This window comes from Lodderomyces beijingensis, assembly GCF_963989305.1.
Source record: "Lodderomyces beijingensis strain CBS 14171 genome assembly, chromosome: 6".
Lineage (NCBI taxonomy): Eukaryota > Fungi > Ascomycota > Pichiomycetes > Serinales > Debaryomycetaceae > Lodderomyces > Lodderomyces beijingensis.
Window position 1 is genome coordinate 143,675 of NC_089975.1, and position 15,282 is coordinate 158,956.

The following is a 15,282-nucleotide window of genomic DNA, read 5'->3' on the forward strand; positions in this document are numbered from 1 at the left end:
GTGGTGGAAGAAGATGATGGAAGAAAAAAAGAAAATTTTGAGGGCGCGAGAAATATGAAAATCTTCACCACTTCAGCAATGAAACAGTTCATACAGGTCAGGTACAGGTCGGTGTCAATGGCCGGAGAGGTCCACTTGTCCTCCCGCAGAGTGATGCGCAAGATCCAGCAAGGCCGGGCCAGGCCCGCTATATTCTACCAGTTCGACTCCCTAGTAGAGCTCAGCGATGGCTCGGTCATTTCGAGGAGGTCGCCCGCACCCAAGGATGAAATCCGGATGATCAACGATCAAAGAAACAGCGTGCTTTGGAACCCGCACAGGGCCGACTTGGACACGTTGGACTTGACTGCCACGGGCAAGATTGGCAAGTTCAAAGCCCGGTTTGGCCAGTTTGGTGGGGAGCAACACGAGGGAGACGAGAAATTGTTCAGCTTGATGGCGGAGAATGCCGAGGAGATCACCACTGGGAAGTTGTATGATAAGAGAGCAGACTACAAGCGGTTGAAATAGGGCGTTTAGTGTTTTAATGTGGTTTTGAGGTACCCCTCATGGTCGTGGAAGTGTAAGAACTCTAGGGTGGACGCGAGGCACCACCCGGAGCGGCGGAGCTCCTCGATTGCCCACCGTAGCGACTCTCTGTCGCGTCTCTGTACAGCCTTGATGGCGATGGTCTTTATACAGTGGACTAGACTTGCAGGCGCGAGCCTCACGCGGAGCCCCACGCGGGGCGGTTTCTGGTAAAGTCTGTTTGATTGGTGGAGGTGCCACGACGAGTCCCTGAGGATGCCGATGAGGCACCGGATGGACTCTTTGAGGTTGGTCTCCGAGCGGACCATCTCAATGGCAAACTGCTCCAACACGGGGTCGCCCGCAAGGCGGTGGAGCTGGCTGAGGAGGTCTTTGTTCCCTGTATGTTTGAATAAAGTGAGGCACCCCCATTTCGAAACCTCAATGGGGGTCCTCTGCACTAGCTGCCGTGCTTGGTGGGTCTTGCCATCCCAGATCAACCACTTCACAGTCAAGTCCAACTCTCGTGGCGTCGTCTGCCCAATGCTCCCGATGATTGCCCGCGCTCGTGCTCTGTCGCCCCCGTCGATAAACGCCTGTAGCAAGTCGCAGCGAGCTGACCTTGACAAGGGCGTCTCGAGGGCGCTCACCAACAGCTCAAACCTTGCTGGGTCGCGCCTGGCATAGAACGAGAGCATGTAGGAAGTCAACTCGGGGGAGTTTCCAAGCTGCGGGAGTTCGTGGTGGACTTCCTCATCATTGTGGTGGCACCGGAACACCCGCACCAACAAGGCGGCAACCTTTGTTGAGTCCACGAGGTGCTTCGCCAACCTCCACGCCTTGATCGCGGCAATGCTGTTGCCATTGTCGGCGTTGACCTTGAGCACTGAGGCAACAGCGAGGGTCACTTTCTCGGGCCCGAGCAGCTTGATCTCCCCCCACAGGTGGAAAAACAAGTGGTTGGCGTAGGTGTTGCCCACACTGTGCGAGGCAAAGTACTCCAAGCACTGCACCGCCACCGCTGGTTTCACCTCCGGGTACTGCTGCAACACTTGCAACACGCAGTAGGCGTTCTTGGCAAAGTACCGGGGGCTCGAGGCGCATGCGACTTGGATGAGCCGCAACGCGTGGGCCGGCAGCGGGCTGTACCCGCTGCGTTTGCTTTGGAGAAGGAGTGCTGAGGCCCGGGGGATCTGGTTTCTGTCGATTAGCAGTTGCAACCGTGGCTCCACTCCCACACTGAGCGTCCTTTTGATAGTGCGTGTTACTGACCTCATCGTGGGTGATGCTGGAGAGGTTTTCAGTTTTGGAAATTAACAGGATCGATATAGTCGCACTACTCTATGCACTAAATGGTTTCTACAAGTCTTGAGCAAATGTCCATGCCACTGCTTTATAGTGAGCTTTTTACCTCCCCTTTTTTGTTCAACGCCATTACATAAACTTACAATCGCCCAAGCCAAACCCGTACATCACCTTTTCCACGTCTTTTCGTATATCCGCCCAGTCCTTGCGCCGCTGGACAAACTCGTAGATCTCCTCCTGATTGAAGATCCCGTTGAACTTGGACAAGTCGCTGACCAACCGGCCGATCGCCTTGGAGTCGTTGCCGCTGATCAAGTACACGTTGCCGATTTGTTTTAGTGCCAGGAAGAGCGGCGCCACCACGCGCTTGTTGCTGCGGATGCTCCCCATGACGACCTCGAAGTAGAGGTTCAAGTCGGCTATCAACGTTGGTGCGCCTATCATCGACACCGTGCGGCCCTTCAACACCTTAACCACGGTTTGGAAGAACCGCTCGGCTAGTTCCTGCTGAAAGACGTCCACCACCGAGCCCTCCGCGCTGTCCACGAGGAGGTTCATGTTTTGCGAGAGCACCTCGGTTGCCCTTTGCGCTGCCTCGGTAGGGCCCACACTGGGGGAGCCCAGTGCGGGATCGTATTCGCTATCGTGGAGCCGCTTTGTGTAGATGGTCTCGATTTGATGCACCAACACCTCGATCCCTATGTTTAGCCCCTCGGCAACGTTTGTGTCCACTAGGACTTCCAACTTGCGCACGCTGTGTGTCAGGGACACCTCTTTGCAGAACCGGTCCACCATTTGGATGATGGTGTCGGCTGTGTTTATCAAGTCAAAGAACAACACCAACGGCTGTCCCGGGGGCTCCACCGAGGAGTATGTGGGCGACTTTGGGTTGCACGATTGTAGAAACGCGAGCGCACGGTCAAACCCGGGCCGCAAGTGGTCGCTGCCGACGGTGTCCATGACAAAGGTGATTATCTCCTGCTGGGACTGGGCGGCGTCGCTGCGGAGGGTGTGGATGGAGTAGTCCTGGAAGTTGGACAACCGGGACAATGCCGTTTTGGCGTCGTCGAGGAGCCCCATTATGGCCTCCGGAGTGAACGGCTCCACGGGAGCCACGGGCGGTGTTGGGGTCTCCTCCGGCGCCAGGAAAACACTCTTGAGGCTGGAAAGGATGGTAGACTCTGGGGTTACACTCACCACCGGCGGTTTCTTTACCTTTTCCTTCACGCTGGAGACTTGCTCGCGGATGTACTCTGCGGCAAACGGAGCAAACACCATGTCCAAGAGCTCGCGCTGGTAGGACTCGTGCGGCTGTGCCAACTGCGGAATCATGGTGGTGGCGAGCCGGTGGTACAACTGGGGCACCACAGAGAGGTAGGTGCCGTGTTCCTTGGCCTCCACGATCGCCAACTGTACCGCCGTGGCCACTAGCGTCGACATGAGCTCCTCGCAGACCTTGTACATCATGGAGAGGTCAGCGGGGAACGCTGCGTGGACAATATGCGAGTGCCTCCGAAACTCCAGCGTGAGCGCAGCAACTAGCGTGTCCACGTCCTGCGCCTCTATGTTTCCCTGGGCCATCTTCTGGAGGAAAAAGTCCACCAACACCAGCTGGTTATCCAACGCGACGAGGATCTCGGCAAACCGTTTAGTTGTAGGGTACTCCTCGAGGTCAAAATGGATCTCGATCTCGCGCAAGACGGCGTTTTCAAAGATCTCGAGCAACTCGCAGAGCTTCCCGTGGGCATTGCGTCGGGACTCGGGCAGCAAGTCGGCCCTGTTGTAAGCCTGCAAGTTCTTCAACATCCGCATCTGCTCCTCGGGTGTGTGAAAGTCCTGGAAAATCCGCAACCGGTCGTAGCTGTTGCAGCCCACCAAGTCGTAGTAGTACACGCCCAACGCCCGGTGGATCTTGAGCACTTGGTACCGGGCGTTCTTGGCCAGCCGGTAGACGTAGTCGAGGCAGGTGAGGGGGTCCCCGAGGTAGTCCAAGTGGCCCCCTCGTATTGTCTCCTTGCTGAGCGCCACGGCGTTGTCCCAGACGCCCATCTTTTGGAGAAGGGAGACCCATAGCCGGGGCTCGAGGGTGGCCTCATACGCGGATCTTGAAACTAATCCGAACACGAGGAGGTCCCGCACGGGGAGGAAGCTGGCGATCCGGCGGGCGATGGCAGAGGGGATGACAGCGGGGGTGGTTCGAGGCATGGTGGAGGAGGTGAGGTGCGCGTATACAAATTTTTCCACCGTCCATCATCATAAACCCAGGCCCCTGGTCCCAGCCCCTGGTCCCATCACCGATGCGATGGTTGCACCCCAGTGTCTGGTTTGTTTGTTCTCGATGCTTGAGTCTGGCGAGGCTGCGCCAGGCGTCCCTTTCCGATGCCATCGCCTCCTACATCGCCGCCACTGTCTCGGCGCAGGACGTGATCTCGCCCATACAGCCATACATCAGGCACCTCCCGGGCCTCACCAAGCAACTACAACTATGTCTCGACCCGCAGAACAAGGCCGCCGCCATTTTGGCCTCCCCCGTGCACCTCCTCCACCCGCAGGTGTACCTCTACACCGAGCCGCTATGCACTGACGCCCACTCACGAGGCGTGCTCCTCCAGCGGTTGCTTTTCCACAGGTGCTACCCCCAGTGCTGGGACTTGTTCGTGCGCGGGAGCTTGAGCGACGTGGATGAGCTTCTATCGGCGGTGGCACGGATGTCCAACCGCTGCGCGGCGGTGGACTTTGCCTTGGCGATGCCCGACGGTTATGAAAACCGCTCGTTCGGCGTGCAGGTGTCAAAGGCGGTGGGGTATACGCTCGGGGTGGACCCGGGGAGGCTCAAACTGGCGTGGCGGGAGTTGCAGCGTGTGGCCACGGCGGAGGAGGTGTTGGCGAGAGCGCCACAAGACCCTCCGTTGCTCGGTCTTAAACGAGCCATGCAGGTGGCCAGGGACGATGAGACTGCCGCCGTGTTGGCCCACTTTGAGGATGTCTTGAGGGCGCCCGGCTGGGTCACCTCGGTTTGTCCCAGCTTTGACCACAGCACCACCTTGCGGGAGTCCCCGGCCCCCGAGCTGTTGCGAGGCGCCCTCGCCTCCGTGCTTCGCCCCCCGGTTGCCCTCGCCGACGTCGATGTGGTCTACTTGATGAACGTCGGGGTGGACCCCTTGGCGGTGCTACGCGTGTACCAAAAGTCCCCCGCGTTGGTGAACAAGCTCGTGGAGAGGGTGCTAGAGGGAAGCGACGAGGACGTGCGGGAGGCGTACATCTTGGCCGCACCTAGGCTAACCCCTGGGGTAGCCTCCAAGTGCCTTTCCAGGGTGGCCCCAGGCTCCTCGATTGTCCCGTTGCTCAGGGCAGTCCCAGATATTAATGTCGTTGAGGTGTTGGAGGCGTTGGAGCTAGACTCCAAACAGTACATGGAGCTTATTAGGCATTACCACCGCCACCCGCGGGTCTCCCGGTTCTTGATTACCAACTTCTGCAAGCTGGGGCGGGTGGAGGAGCGCCACCTAGTATCCCTCGCCTCCACCCCCAATGCCGCCCGAGGGTTTCTCCTCGAGCTCCACCGGTCGGCGTTGTGCCGGGCGCACCTACTATCCCCCACGCTCCTCCTCAACATCGTGAACGCGCTCCTACAGCTGCTATCACCGGGAGTATCACTAAAGCAGTCGCTCCGCGCAATGGCCACCACCCAGAGGTCCCTCTTGCACAACTCCTTTCGCTCGTTTGCCCAGGCGGTGTCGGTGCTAGAACCCAGAAGCCTAGCGCGCGCGCACAACCTCATCTTCCAAGTCCTCCACTCGCCTCAGTTTTTTCTTGCCGCCGACCCGCAGGCCGCCGCATATTTATACAAGGCCATTGCCTATGATGTGTTTCGGTTCGTGGCGAGGAAAGAGAACAGGTTGGCGGTGTTTGCCGAGATCCTCCCCCACGTTGAGCCTGCCTACTGGGCGCGGCACTGGCACCTCTACAGCGTCGTCGCCAGCGACGTGGCCGCCGCGGGGATGCTCTTGCAGCAGCACTGCGGCCGCAAAATGGAGCTCCGTGGCCAGTTCCCCGCCATCGTGCGGGCGATATTGCACCACCGCGAGTTGCCCATCGACAAGCGAATCGCACACTTGGACGCCTTCCTAGCAACGGCGGAGCACCTCGACTACCCGTTCACGCTCAAGGCCAAGTCGTGCCACGAGATTCTCGCCGAGTTGCAGCGGGGGGGCGGCCATACCCTGGTGCAGTGGGTGGCGCGCCTCGCCAAGCGGAACCGCCACATGCGGCGGGCGTTGCAGCAGGTGAGGGAAAGAACCCAGAGGCTGCTATAAGCGAAGCGCAAAAGCGCGGCCCACAGGCTCTACTTGTTTTCGTGAATAGAGGGGGCTGCAAAGTCCGGGAGAGTGGGCTGAGCGCTCCCCCTAAGGGGCCGCTAACTTTGGCTGGCTCCGCAAGCTGAAGTTACCTCATTGCACTCCTGCAGTTGTCGCTTCAAACTTTGAGCAGTGAATAGAGGGAGTCCGGGAGCTCACCATCGACACTGCGTTGGTTGAGGTCTCTAGCCTCCAAGACTTGGAGACTTGAATAGAGGGTTGGTTTTGAATCCTGATACTTGTTACCACACTAGTAGCTTAAACTTGCCCGGTTTCAACGGGGCTGGCTGTAGCTAATCTTGGCCAAGCTCACATTAAGTCTTTACTTTCAAAACTGTAGCGTGTAGAGGTATCTAAGTCTGGAGCGAGTAGTGACTTGACTGCTCCCCAAAATGATACAAACGTACTTAACCTCTAGAGCTCGTACCACTTTGTTCTGACATCGCCATTGTGTAGGGTGCACATGAACACTGAACTTGTCTTTACGACTGACCATGTGTACCATAGCTTCTTCTCAATGCCAGGGGGGCCCAGTTTAGAAACTGAGCTTGGTAAGGTTACTGCTTAGTCCGGTTTCAAAGGTTGCCGAAACGAGAGAGTTGCTGGAGGGTCGCCCAGTTAAGCAACTGAGGTTGGTGGACTCTGGTGGAATGTAAAGTTCCAGCTTAGCCCGGTTTCAAAGGTTGCCGAAACTAGAGAGGTGCTAGAGGGTCGCTCAGTTTAGAAACGGAGGTTGGTGGACTCTGGCGGACTGCTTAGCTTTGCTACTTTCAAAGGTTGCCGAACGTGAGAGTTGCTAGAAGGGGGCGCCAGTTTAGAAACTGAGTTTGGAGGACCCTGGAAGTCCGCTCAGCTTTGCTACTTTGCCCGGTTTCAAAGGTTGTGGAACTAGAGAGTTGCTAGAGGGGGGGGAGTTTAGAAACGGAGCTTGGTGGACTCTGGAGGTATGTAAAGTTGCCACTTCGCCCGGTTTCAAAGGTCGCGGAAACTAGAGAGTTGCTATAGGGGGCGCCAGTTCAGAAACTGAGTGTGGTGGACTCTGGAGGACTGCTTAGCTTCGCCCTGTTGCGGAGACTAGAGTGCTGGGCCAACATTGGGTCACCTTGCTGCTCAGTTGAACTTTGCGAAAGTGTGTAGAGGGCGGCTTTCAACCAGTGTGTGAGTCTCAGAGCTGACTCAAACTTAGACCGACTTCAGCAATGACCAAGGCCGGCTGAGAGTTGACAAGCCTGGCCCCAGCGTGGCCAGTTCTGGCTCAGAGCTTCAACCTTGGCAGTTACAACGGTTGGCAGGTCTACACTATTACATGGTGTATATTCAATCTCAGTGGAGCGGTCATTGTTCACTCAGCGTCCTCTTCAAAATTGGTCGATTGATTCATCGCCGACTCTTGGACCGACCTCTAGCTTTGTCCAACTCAGGAGATTGGGCAACCTGCTATTCTCAATGTTAGCACACACATTCTCCTTCCAACTTACAACTGAGAGCATGAGGTGATCATTGACTTAGTAGTGAACCTCATCACGGTTAAGCCAGACTTACAAACACTAGCACCTCCAGCGTGGCTTGTCTAGCTGCCGAGCTTGGTGCAGCTGGCTGCTTCCTCGCGGTTTACCCCTTCAATTGGAGGAGGGGCTCTCTCAGCTGAGTCCACTGTAAGAGGCACTGGCTTCTACTGGTAAGTTTCAGAGCTGAAACGCGCTTGTAACATAGGTGCTACTATACCTCAGACATCGTATTTCAAGACGGGGCCTATGTAGTCTATCCAGCGCCTCAGAGTATCTTCCTATGTAGCCGATGCGCTCCACCCTGTCACCAATTCTTCTTCTTGCGCATCCGCTGGTTCGTAAACTGCCGCAGTTAGTATCAGCTCTCCACCGTGTCTCGATCTTTACATACCCAGACTCTCACCTGCAAAGGAGTGATGCCGCACTTCTCCGCGAGGAGCTCCCTCTCCTTCTTGTTTGGAGCCGACTTTCTGTCAAACGCCAGCTCGAGCAAGTACTTTGCTCTGTCACTCAACCGTTGTCTCGTTTGCCTCGGTTTGCCCTGGGAGTCCGCATTGGTCACCGCAATGGACACTTTTCTCATCGCAAAGTGAGGTCTTGCGGCGCTTACCACCGCCGCCTCCTCACAGCTGTACCCCTTGAGTTTCTCCAAAGTCGCCGGGAGCTTGCCCACGCTCCAGGAGACACACGGGTTGATCATGTTCAACGCGGTGTCGTCGCCAGAGTCGCCGACCCCAAGGGCCTTGTCGAGCTCCCCGAGGCTCCGTAGCAATGCCAATCCGCTGTCCAATTCCAGGTTCATGGTGAGAAAAGAAAAAGAAAACTGTTTATTCCGGCGCGCTATCTAAATATATCCTCAGTCACGATCCCCCAGCGGCAATTAAGCGCACCCTTAACCTGAAACAGTGGCGCTGCACGTTTCTTTTGCACCTTTTTAGCAGGGTTGAGTCTGAACTTGAGCCTGGTGCCTCCCCCTGTGGCCGCGCGCTTACTCGGCTGGAACAACTCAGTGTAGCTCAAGTTTGCTGTAGGAGCAGGGGCGAACATCGACTGCTTGCGGTCGTGCCAGATCGACTCGAGGAGGGAGAGATACTCAAAGTACAGCTTGAACGGGCGGCCGGCCGCAGCCCAGAGCTAGAGGAGGTTAGTAGCGGAACAACTAGACATGGCCTCGGTACATACACTTGCTGCGCTTTTGGAAACCAGCGTGAAGTTGGACTTCTTCTCCCGCATCATGCACGAGAGGGCGCCCCTGGCAATGACAAAGCTGTTGCGCGAGCGGAAGGTGTTCTTGGGTGGGGCGCCGTCAACAAAGGTGGTGAACCCGGTGGACCTCACATTGGTGGAGCTGGCAGGGAAGGACTCGGCGGTGGTGAGGCTCTTGACGCCGCGGGGCTGCCTGGGGCTGGTCTTGGGGAAGCTGAAGGAGTACATGGTGAAGCGAGGGGGGGGAGAAAAAATAATTTCTGAGATATTTTCTGGGGTTATAAAGGGGGGCGCGCTACCCTTGTTATTAACTCTAGTTTCAAACGTGGTAGCTGAGCCCCAGCCAGCCGAGAAAGCTGCTTTAGGTTAATTGAAACGGGCAGAGCTCACAACGACAACAGGGAGCACTAGTAGTCTGGAGCCGTGGCAAACGCTGGTTTACAGAGTGAGACTCTAGCAGGCTGAAACAGTCTACCTCAGTTTGGGCAAGTTCAACCAGTAAGACAGGCTTAACTCTCAACTAGCTTAAGCTGGTGGCTTCGTTGACAGACCACCCAGTCTAGTCCAAGTTCAACCGGTGAGAAGACTAGCTCTCAATCTCACTGAGCCGACTACTGTAGTTCCAGGTTGGACAGTGTAGCCAAGTTCAACCAGTGAGAAGACTGAGCTCTCAGTTCCAGACTGAGCCGACTACTGTAGTTCCAGGTTGGACAGTGTAGCCAAGTTCAACCAGTGAGAAGACTGAGCTCTCAGTTCCAGACTGAGCCGACTACTGTAGTTCCAGGTTGAGCAAGTTCAGAGAGACTTAGCTCTCAGTTCCGAACTGGTGACTTGGTGACCAGACCACCCAAGCTTGAGCAAGTTCAACCAGTAAGAAGACTTAGCTCTCAGTTTACAGTCTGAGACTTCTCTGGTCAAGCCCACCCAAGGTTGAGCAAGTTCAACCAGTGTAAGAAGAGTTGACTCTCAACCAAACTGAGCCGAGTAGCCAAGATTGACCAATGTAAGTACAGACTTAGCTCTCAGTTCCAACTAGAGCCGAGTAGCCCCAGTTTGAGCAAGTCCAACCAGTAAGAAGACTTAACTCTCAGTTCCAGATTGAGCCGAGTAGCCCCAGTTTGAGCAAGCTCAGCCAGTAAGAAGAGTTGACTCTCAGTTCCAGATTGACCGACTAGCCCAGTTTGAGCAAGTCCAGCCAGTAAGAAGACTAAGCTCTCAACAAGACTGAGACTACTCGAGGTCAAGTCTCCCCCAATTTGAGCAGTGTAAGACTTAACCCTCAGCTCCAGCCTGGTGGCTTGGTTACCAAGTGTTGTGTCTTCGATGTCAACACCCTCACCTCCCCCACGCTGAACCAAGAAGCTGGAGCCAGTGTCTGAGAGCTAGTAGGAGAGTGGCCCGTCCACGCTGAACCAAGAAGCTGGAGCCAGTGTCTGAGAGCTAGTAGGAGAGTGGCCCGTCCACGCTGAACCAAGAAGCTGGAGCCGGTGTCTGAGAGCTAGTAGGAGAGTGGCCAGTCCAAGCTGAACCCAGGGTCCAAGGAAGATGCTGAAGGTGGTAGGACTGTGTCAAGGAAGATGCTCGAGGGAGTGGAACAGTGTCAAGGCAGTAGATGGAGCTTGTAGAACAGTCAAGAGTCATGATTCCAAACCAAGGTTAGAGCTGGAGCTGGAGAGTAGTGTCAAGAGTGTCAACTCCAAACCAAGGTTAGTGGAGCAGTCAAGTGTCAACTCCAAACCAAGGCAGTAGCTGGAGAGCAGTGTCAACTCCAAACTGAGGTTAGAGCAGTAGCTGGGGAGCTGTGTCAAGAGTGTAGGTGGAGGTGGTAGAGTGGTCAAGAGTGTGAAGGGGGAGGTAGTAGTCAAGAGTCAACCACTCAAACTAAGGCTGGTGGAGCAGTGTCAAGAGTCAACTCCAAACTAAGGCTGGAGCTGGGGGGCAGTGTCAAGAGTGAAGCGGGAGGTAGTGTCAAGAGGGAAGCTGGGGGGGCAGTTCCAAGAGTGAAGCTGGAGGTAGTAGTCAAGAGTCAGCTCCAAGCCAAAGCCAAGAGTCCAAGCTGAACCGAGAGCGTGTAGTCAAGAGTGGAGTCCAACCTGGAGGTGGTGGCAGGAGTCCAAGCTTGTGGCCAGGGTCCAAGCTGGAGCCTAAGGTAGAGGACAGGGTCCAACCTTGAAGTGGTGGTTAGAGTTCAGAGTTCAGAATCCAAGCTGAACCAAGGTGGAGGTGGTGACCAAGGTCCAATCTGGAGTGGTGCCCAGAGTCCAACCTTACCAAGAGTCAGAGTCCAAGCTAGAGTCCAAGCTAGTGGAAGAGTCCAACCTGGCGCTGAGTCCAAGCTCAAACCAAGAGTCCAAGCTCGTGTCCAGAGTCCAAGTTGAACCAAGAGCCCAGAGTCCAAGCTGTAGCCAAGAGCCCAAGTCTAAGAGTCGAAGCCCAAGCTGTAGCCAAGAGCCCAACCTGAAGTCAAGCTGCAGTCAAGAGTGGTGGAGCCAAGAGTCCAAGCTGGAACCAAGAGTCCAAGTCCAAGTTGAACCAAGCTGGAGACAGGAGTTTAGGGTCCAAACTGTAGCTAAGAGCCCAAGTCTAAGAGCCGAAGTCCAAGCTGTAGCTGAGAGTCCAACCTGAAGTCAAGAGTCTAGGAGTCAGAGCTGGAGTCTCAGGGTAGAGTCCAAGCTAAAGCCTGTGTCCAGAGTTGAAGCTGGAGAGTCCAAGCTGAGTCCAAGGTAAATCCTGGAGCTTCTAGTGGAGTGTTGGGGAGTCAAGTTGGAGCTTGCAGCCAGAGTTCAAGCTAGTGCCCAGAGTCAAAGCTGGAGACAGTGGAGTGGTGACCTGAGTCTAAACTGAAGCTGGTGCCAAGGGTCCAAGCTGAACCAAGGGAGAAGCAGTGAGCCTGGAGGAGAGTGAGCAGAGTTCAAACCGGAGACAGTAGTAGAGTGGGCAAGTCCAAGCTGCAGCAGTGAGCGGGGAGCAGTGAAGTAGTGGTTAGAGTCCAAGTCCAAGCTGTAGCGAAGACAGAGCTTCTAGGAGAGTGACCAAGGTGGAGCTTGAAGTTGGAGTCCAAGCTGGAGGTGGAGTCCAAGCTGGAAGTGGAGTCCAAGCTGAAGCCTAGGGTCCAGGTCCAAGCTGTGGCCTAGGGTCCGAGTCCAAGCTGTAGCCTAGGGTCCAAGCTTGAGCCAAGTCCAAGCTTCAGGTAAAGCAGTTCCAGTGAGCTAGTAGGAGTGGACAGAGGTCAAGGTAAGGTGAGTTCACCAAGCTGAAGCCAAGATACTGAAGTGGTTATGGTCCAACCTGGAGCAGTGAGGAAGTGAGCTTGTGGCAGAGTCCAGAGCACAAGCCTAGGCAGTGGAGTGGTGAGCAGTGAGCAGTGGGCAGAGTCCAAGCTTGAGTGGTGGCTAGACTCCAAGTTGAGCCAAGGTAGAGGACAGAGGTCAAGCTGGAGGAGAAGTCCAGAGCCCAAGCTGGAGCGGAGTAGTTTCAGTGAACAGACCAAGCTGAAACCAAGAGACTGGAGGTGGGTCCAAGAGTCCAACCCCAACCGCAGGGAGGGGTCATGGGATCAAGGAAGATAGTAGAGAAAGTAGGACTGTGTCAAGAGTGTGAAGCTGGAGGTAGTGGAGTAGTCAAGAGTCAACTCCAAGCTGAGGCTGGAGCTGGAGCCCGGGTCCAAGCTGGAGCAGTCAAGTAGTTCCCAGAGTCCAAGCTGGAGCCCGGGTCCAAGCTAGTGGGCAGAGTCAAGCTAGTTCCAAGGTCTACGCTGAGGCCAAGGTCGAAGCTGGAGGTGGTGCCAAGAGCCCAAGCTGGAGCAGTGGAGAAGTTTAAAGTGAGAACCGAGAGCCTGTAGTAGTAGTGGTTAGAGACCAAGCTGGAGCTTGTAGCCAGAGTCCAAGCTAATTCCAAGGTCGAAGCCGAAACCAGTGGAGTGGTGTCCAAGTCCAAGCTGGAGCAGTGGAGTGGTGTCCAAGTCCAAGCTGGAGCAGTGGAGTGGTAGTCAAGGGTGGAACCAAGATTCTTAGAGCCCAAGTCCAAGCTGGAGCTAAGGGCTAAGGACCAAGCCGAGCCCAAGTCTACAGCACAAGGTAAGGGAGGGTGAGGTCACCAAGCTGAAGCTAGGTAGAGAGTCCAAGCTGGTGGTGAGAGTCGAAGTCCAAGCTGGAGGTGAGAGTCGAAGTCCAAGCTGGAGGTGAGAGTCGAAGTCCAAGCTAGCACCTAGGTCGAAGCTGAAACCAGTGGAGTGGTGTCCAAGTCCAAGCTGGAGTCCAAGCTAGAGACTGGAGCAGTGAAGCAGTGTCTGGAGTCCAAGCTTGAGCTTATAGTAGAGTCTCCAGAGTCCAAGCTGGAGCAATGCCCAGAGTCGAAGCAGGAACCTAAGGTCCAAGTTGAACCAAGGTAGACCAAGGCCGAAGCTGGAGCAGTGGTTAGAGTCCAAGCTGAGGCAGTGGAGTGGTGGTTAGAGTCGAAGCTAAGGTCCAAGCTGGAGCTTGTGTCCAAGGTGGAGTCCAAGGTGGAGCCCAACTTGAAGTGGAGTGGTGAGCAGTGAGCTGACTCCAAGTTGAGCCAAGGGAGAGTCTGGAGTAGTGAAGTACAGTGTCGAGCCCAAGCCTGGAGCAGTGGTTAGAGTCCAAGCTGGAGGCCAAGCTGGAGTCCAAGGTCGAAGCTTGAAGTGGTTACCAGGGTCCAAGGTCGAAGCTTGAAGTGGTTACCAGAGTCCAAGTTGGAGACAGTGAAGTAGTTTTCAAAGTCGAAGTTGAGGTTGAGGTCAGGGTCCAAGTTGAGGTTGGTAGAGTAGTTTTCAGAGTCGAAGTTGACCCCAACTTCACTATGTTAACTATGGCCAACTTCACCTCTTCCTAACTCCACCAGTATCCACCTGGACCCACTTTTGAGGCTACAGGGTGACTCGTGGAGGCCTGCTCTATACACTAGGAATGTGGTTGAACCCTCAACTTCAATTTTTCACCTACTATCGACCCTCCCTCCGGTCGGGTCATGACCCCCAACTTCACTATGTTAACTATGTGAAGTCTTAACTATGGTCCAACTTGGACCCACCCTAACTTCTTCAATTTCGAACTTGACCTACTTTTGAGACTATGGGGTTACTGGTGGAGGCCTGCTCTATACACTAGGAATGTGTTTGAACGCTCAACGTCGAAACTGCGCGAACTCATTCAGTTCTCAAGTTCATCTAATTCTGAGACCACAGGGTTACTCCTGAGAGTCTCAACTATACACTAGTAAGGTAATTGAACCCTCAACGTCGAAACTGCACGAACTCATTCAGTACTTCACTTGAGTCAATTCTGAGACTATGGTTCGACTCGCGGGGGCCTCCTCTATACATTAGAAATGTATTTGAACCGTTTTGGGCAAGTTTCAAAAGCTCACTAACTACTCCTAACTATGGACTCTTAACTATGGGAACTTCACCCTTCTCCAACTCACTCAATTTTCACCCCCACTTAATTTTGAGAATATAGGGTTACTCACGAGAGTCCACTCTACCACTCAGGAAGTTGTTTGAATGATTTTCAGCGAGTTTGAAAAGTTCAAGAGAGCCGCAGTGTTAACTATGGGGCAACTTTGAACCTCTATAACTTCCTCAATTCTCACCCCCACTAACTTTTGAGAATACAGGAAGACTCGTGGGAGCCCAGGCAACACATTAGAGTGGTGGTTGAAGTGTTTTGAGCGAGTTTGAAGTCACTAACTATGGCCACTAACTATGGACTCTTAACTATGGCCTACTTGGGACCTCTATAACTTCTTCAATTTTCAAGCGTATCTAATTTTGAGAATACAGGGTGACTCGTAGAGCCTCAAACTAAACACTAGAAGTGTATTTGAAGTGTTTTCAGCGAGTTTCAAAAATTCAATAGAGCCCCGGTGTTAACTATGGGGAAATTTCAACCCTCTCTAACTCCTTCAATTTTCACCCTTATCTAATTCTGAGACTACGGGAAGACTCGTGGGAGTCCCTACTACCCCTCAGGAAGTTATTTGAACCGTTTTGAGCGATATTCAAAAGTTCACTAACTATGGACTCTTAACTACTGTTAACTATGGTGACTTAACTATGGTGACTTGGCACCTCTCTAACTTCGTCAATTTTCAACCTCTGTTAATTCTGAGACTATGGGGCGACTACTGAGAGTCCCCTCTATACACTAGAGATGTAACTGGGCCGTTTTGAGCGAGTTTGAAAAGTTCACTAACTATGGCACTAACTATGGTGACTTAACTATGGCAACTTGACACCTCTCTAGCTTCTTCAGTTCTCAACTTGACTCAATTCTAAGACTACGGGAAGACTCGTGGGAGTTGGAACTACCCCTTAGGAAGTTATTTGAACCATTTTGGGCGAGTTTCAAAAATATCATAGAGCCACAGTTAACTATGTA

At 54.3% G+C, this 15,282-nt stretch overlaps 6 protein-coding genes across 6 annotated transcripts; 2 read left to right on the forward strand and 4 right to left on the reverse strand. All coding sequences in view use genetic code 12, as the record gives it.

Annotated features, from left to right (window-relative positions):
* Nucleotides 1-78: 78 nt before the first annotated feature.
* LODBEIA_P48070 (mitochondrial 54S ribosomal protein bL31m) lies at nucleotides 79-510 on the forward strand (the record flags this gene model as incomplete). Its single annotated transcript, XM_066975069.1, has 1 exon — nucleotides 79-510. One exon carries the CDS (start codon nucleotides 79-81, stop codon nucleotides 508-510), a length of 432 nt encoding a protein of 143 aa, XP_066831745.1.
* A 5-nt stretch (nucleotides 511-515) lies between these two features.
* On the reverse strand, nucleotides 516-1,784 carry LODBEIA_P48080 (uncharacterized protein; the record flags this gene model as incomplete). Its single annotated transcript, XM_066975070.1, has 1 exon — nucleotides 516-1,784. One exon carries the CDS (start codon nucleotides 1,782-1,784, stop codon nucleotides 516-518), a length of 1,269 nt encoding a protein of 422 aa, XP_066831746.1.
* Nucleotides 1,785-1,941: 157 nt separating this feature from the next.
* LODBEIA_P48090 (uncharacterized protein) lies at nucleotides 1,942-4,017 on the reverse strand (the record flags this gene model as incomplete). Its single annotated transcript, XM_066975071.1, has 1 exon — nucleotides 1,942-4,017. The coding sequence occupies one exon, from the start codon at nucleotides 4,015-4,017 to the stop codon at nucleotides 1,942-1,944; it is 2,076 nt and encodes a 691-aa protein (XP_066831747.1).
* Nucleotides 4,018-4,109: 92 nt separating this feature from the next.
* On the forward strand, nucleotides 4,110-6,128 carry LODBEIA_P48100 (uncharacterized protein; the record flags this gene model as incomplete). Its single annotated transcript, XM_066975073.1, has 1 exon — nucleotides 4,110-6,128. The coding sequence occupies one exon, from the start codon at nucleotides 4,110-4,112 to the stop codon at nucleotides 6,126-6,128; it is 2,019 nt and encodes a 672-aa protein (XP_066831748.1).
* A 1,854-nt stretch (nucleotides 6,129-7,982) lies between these two features.
* LODBEIA_P48110 (uncharacterized protein) lies at nucleotides 7,983-8,480 on the reverse strand (the record flags this gene model as incomplete). Its single annotated transcript, XM_066975074.1, has 2 exons — nucleotides 7,983-8,021; nucleotides 8,070-8,480. The coding sequence occupies 2 exons, from the start codon at nucleotides 8,478-8,480 to the stop codon at nucleotides 7,983-7,985; spliced, it is 450 nt and encodes a 149-aa protein (XP_066831749.1).
* A 38-nt stretch (nucleotides 8,481-8,518) lies between these two features.
* On the reverse strand, nucleotides 8,519-9,112 carry LODBEIA_P48120 (uncharacterized protein; the record flags this gene model as incomplete). Its single annotated transcript, XM_066975075.1, has 2 exons — nucleotides 8,519-8,812; nucleotides 8,861-9,112. The coding sequence occupies 2 exons, from the start codon at nucleotides 9,110-9,112 to the stop codon at nucleotides 8,519-8,521; spliced, it is 546 nt and encodes a 181-aa protein (XP_066831750.1).
* Nucleotides 9,113-15,282: the final 6,170 nt, after the last annotated feature.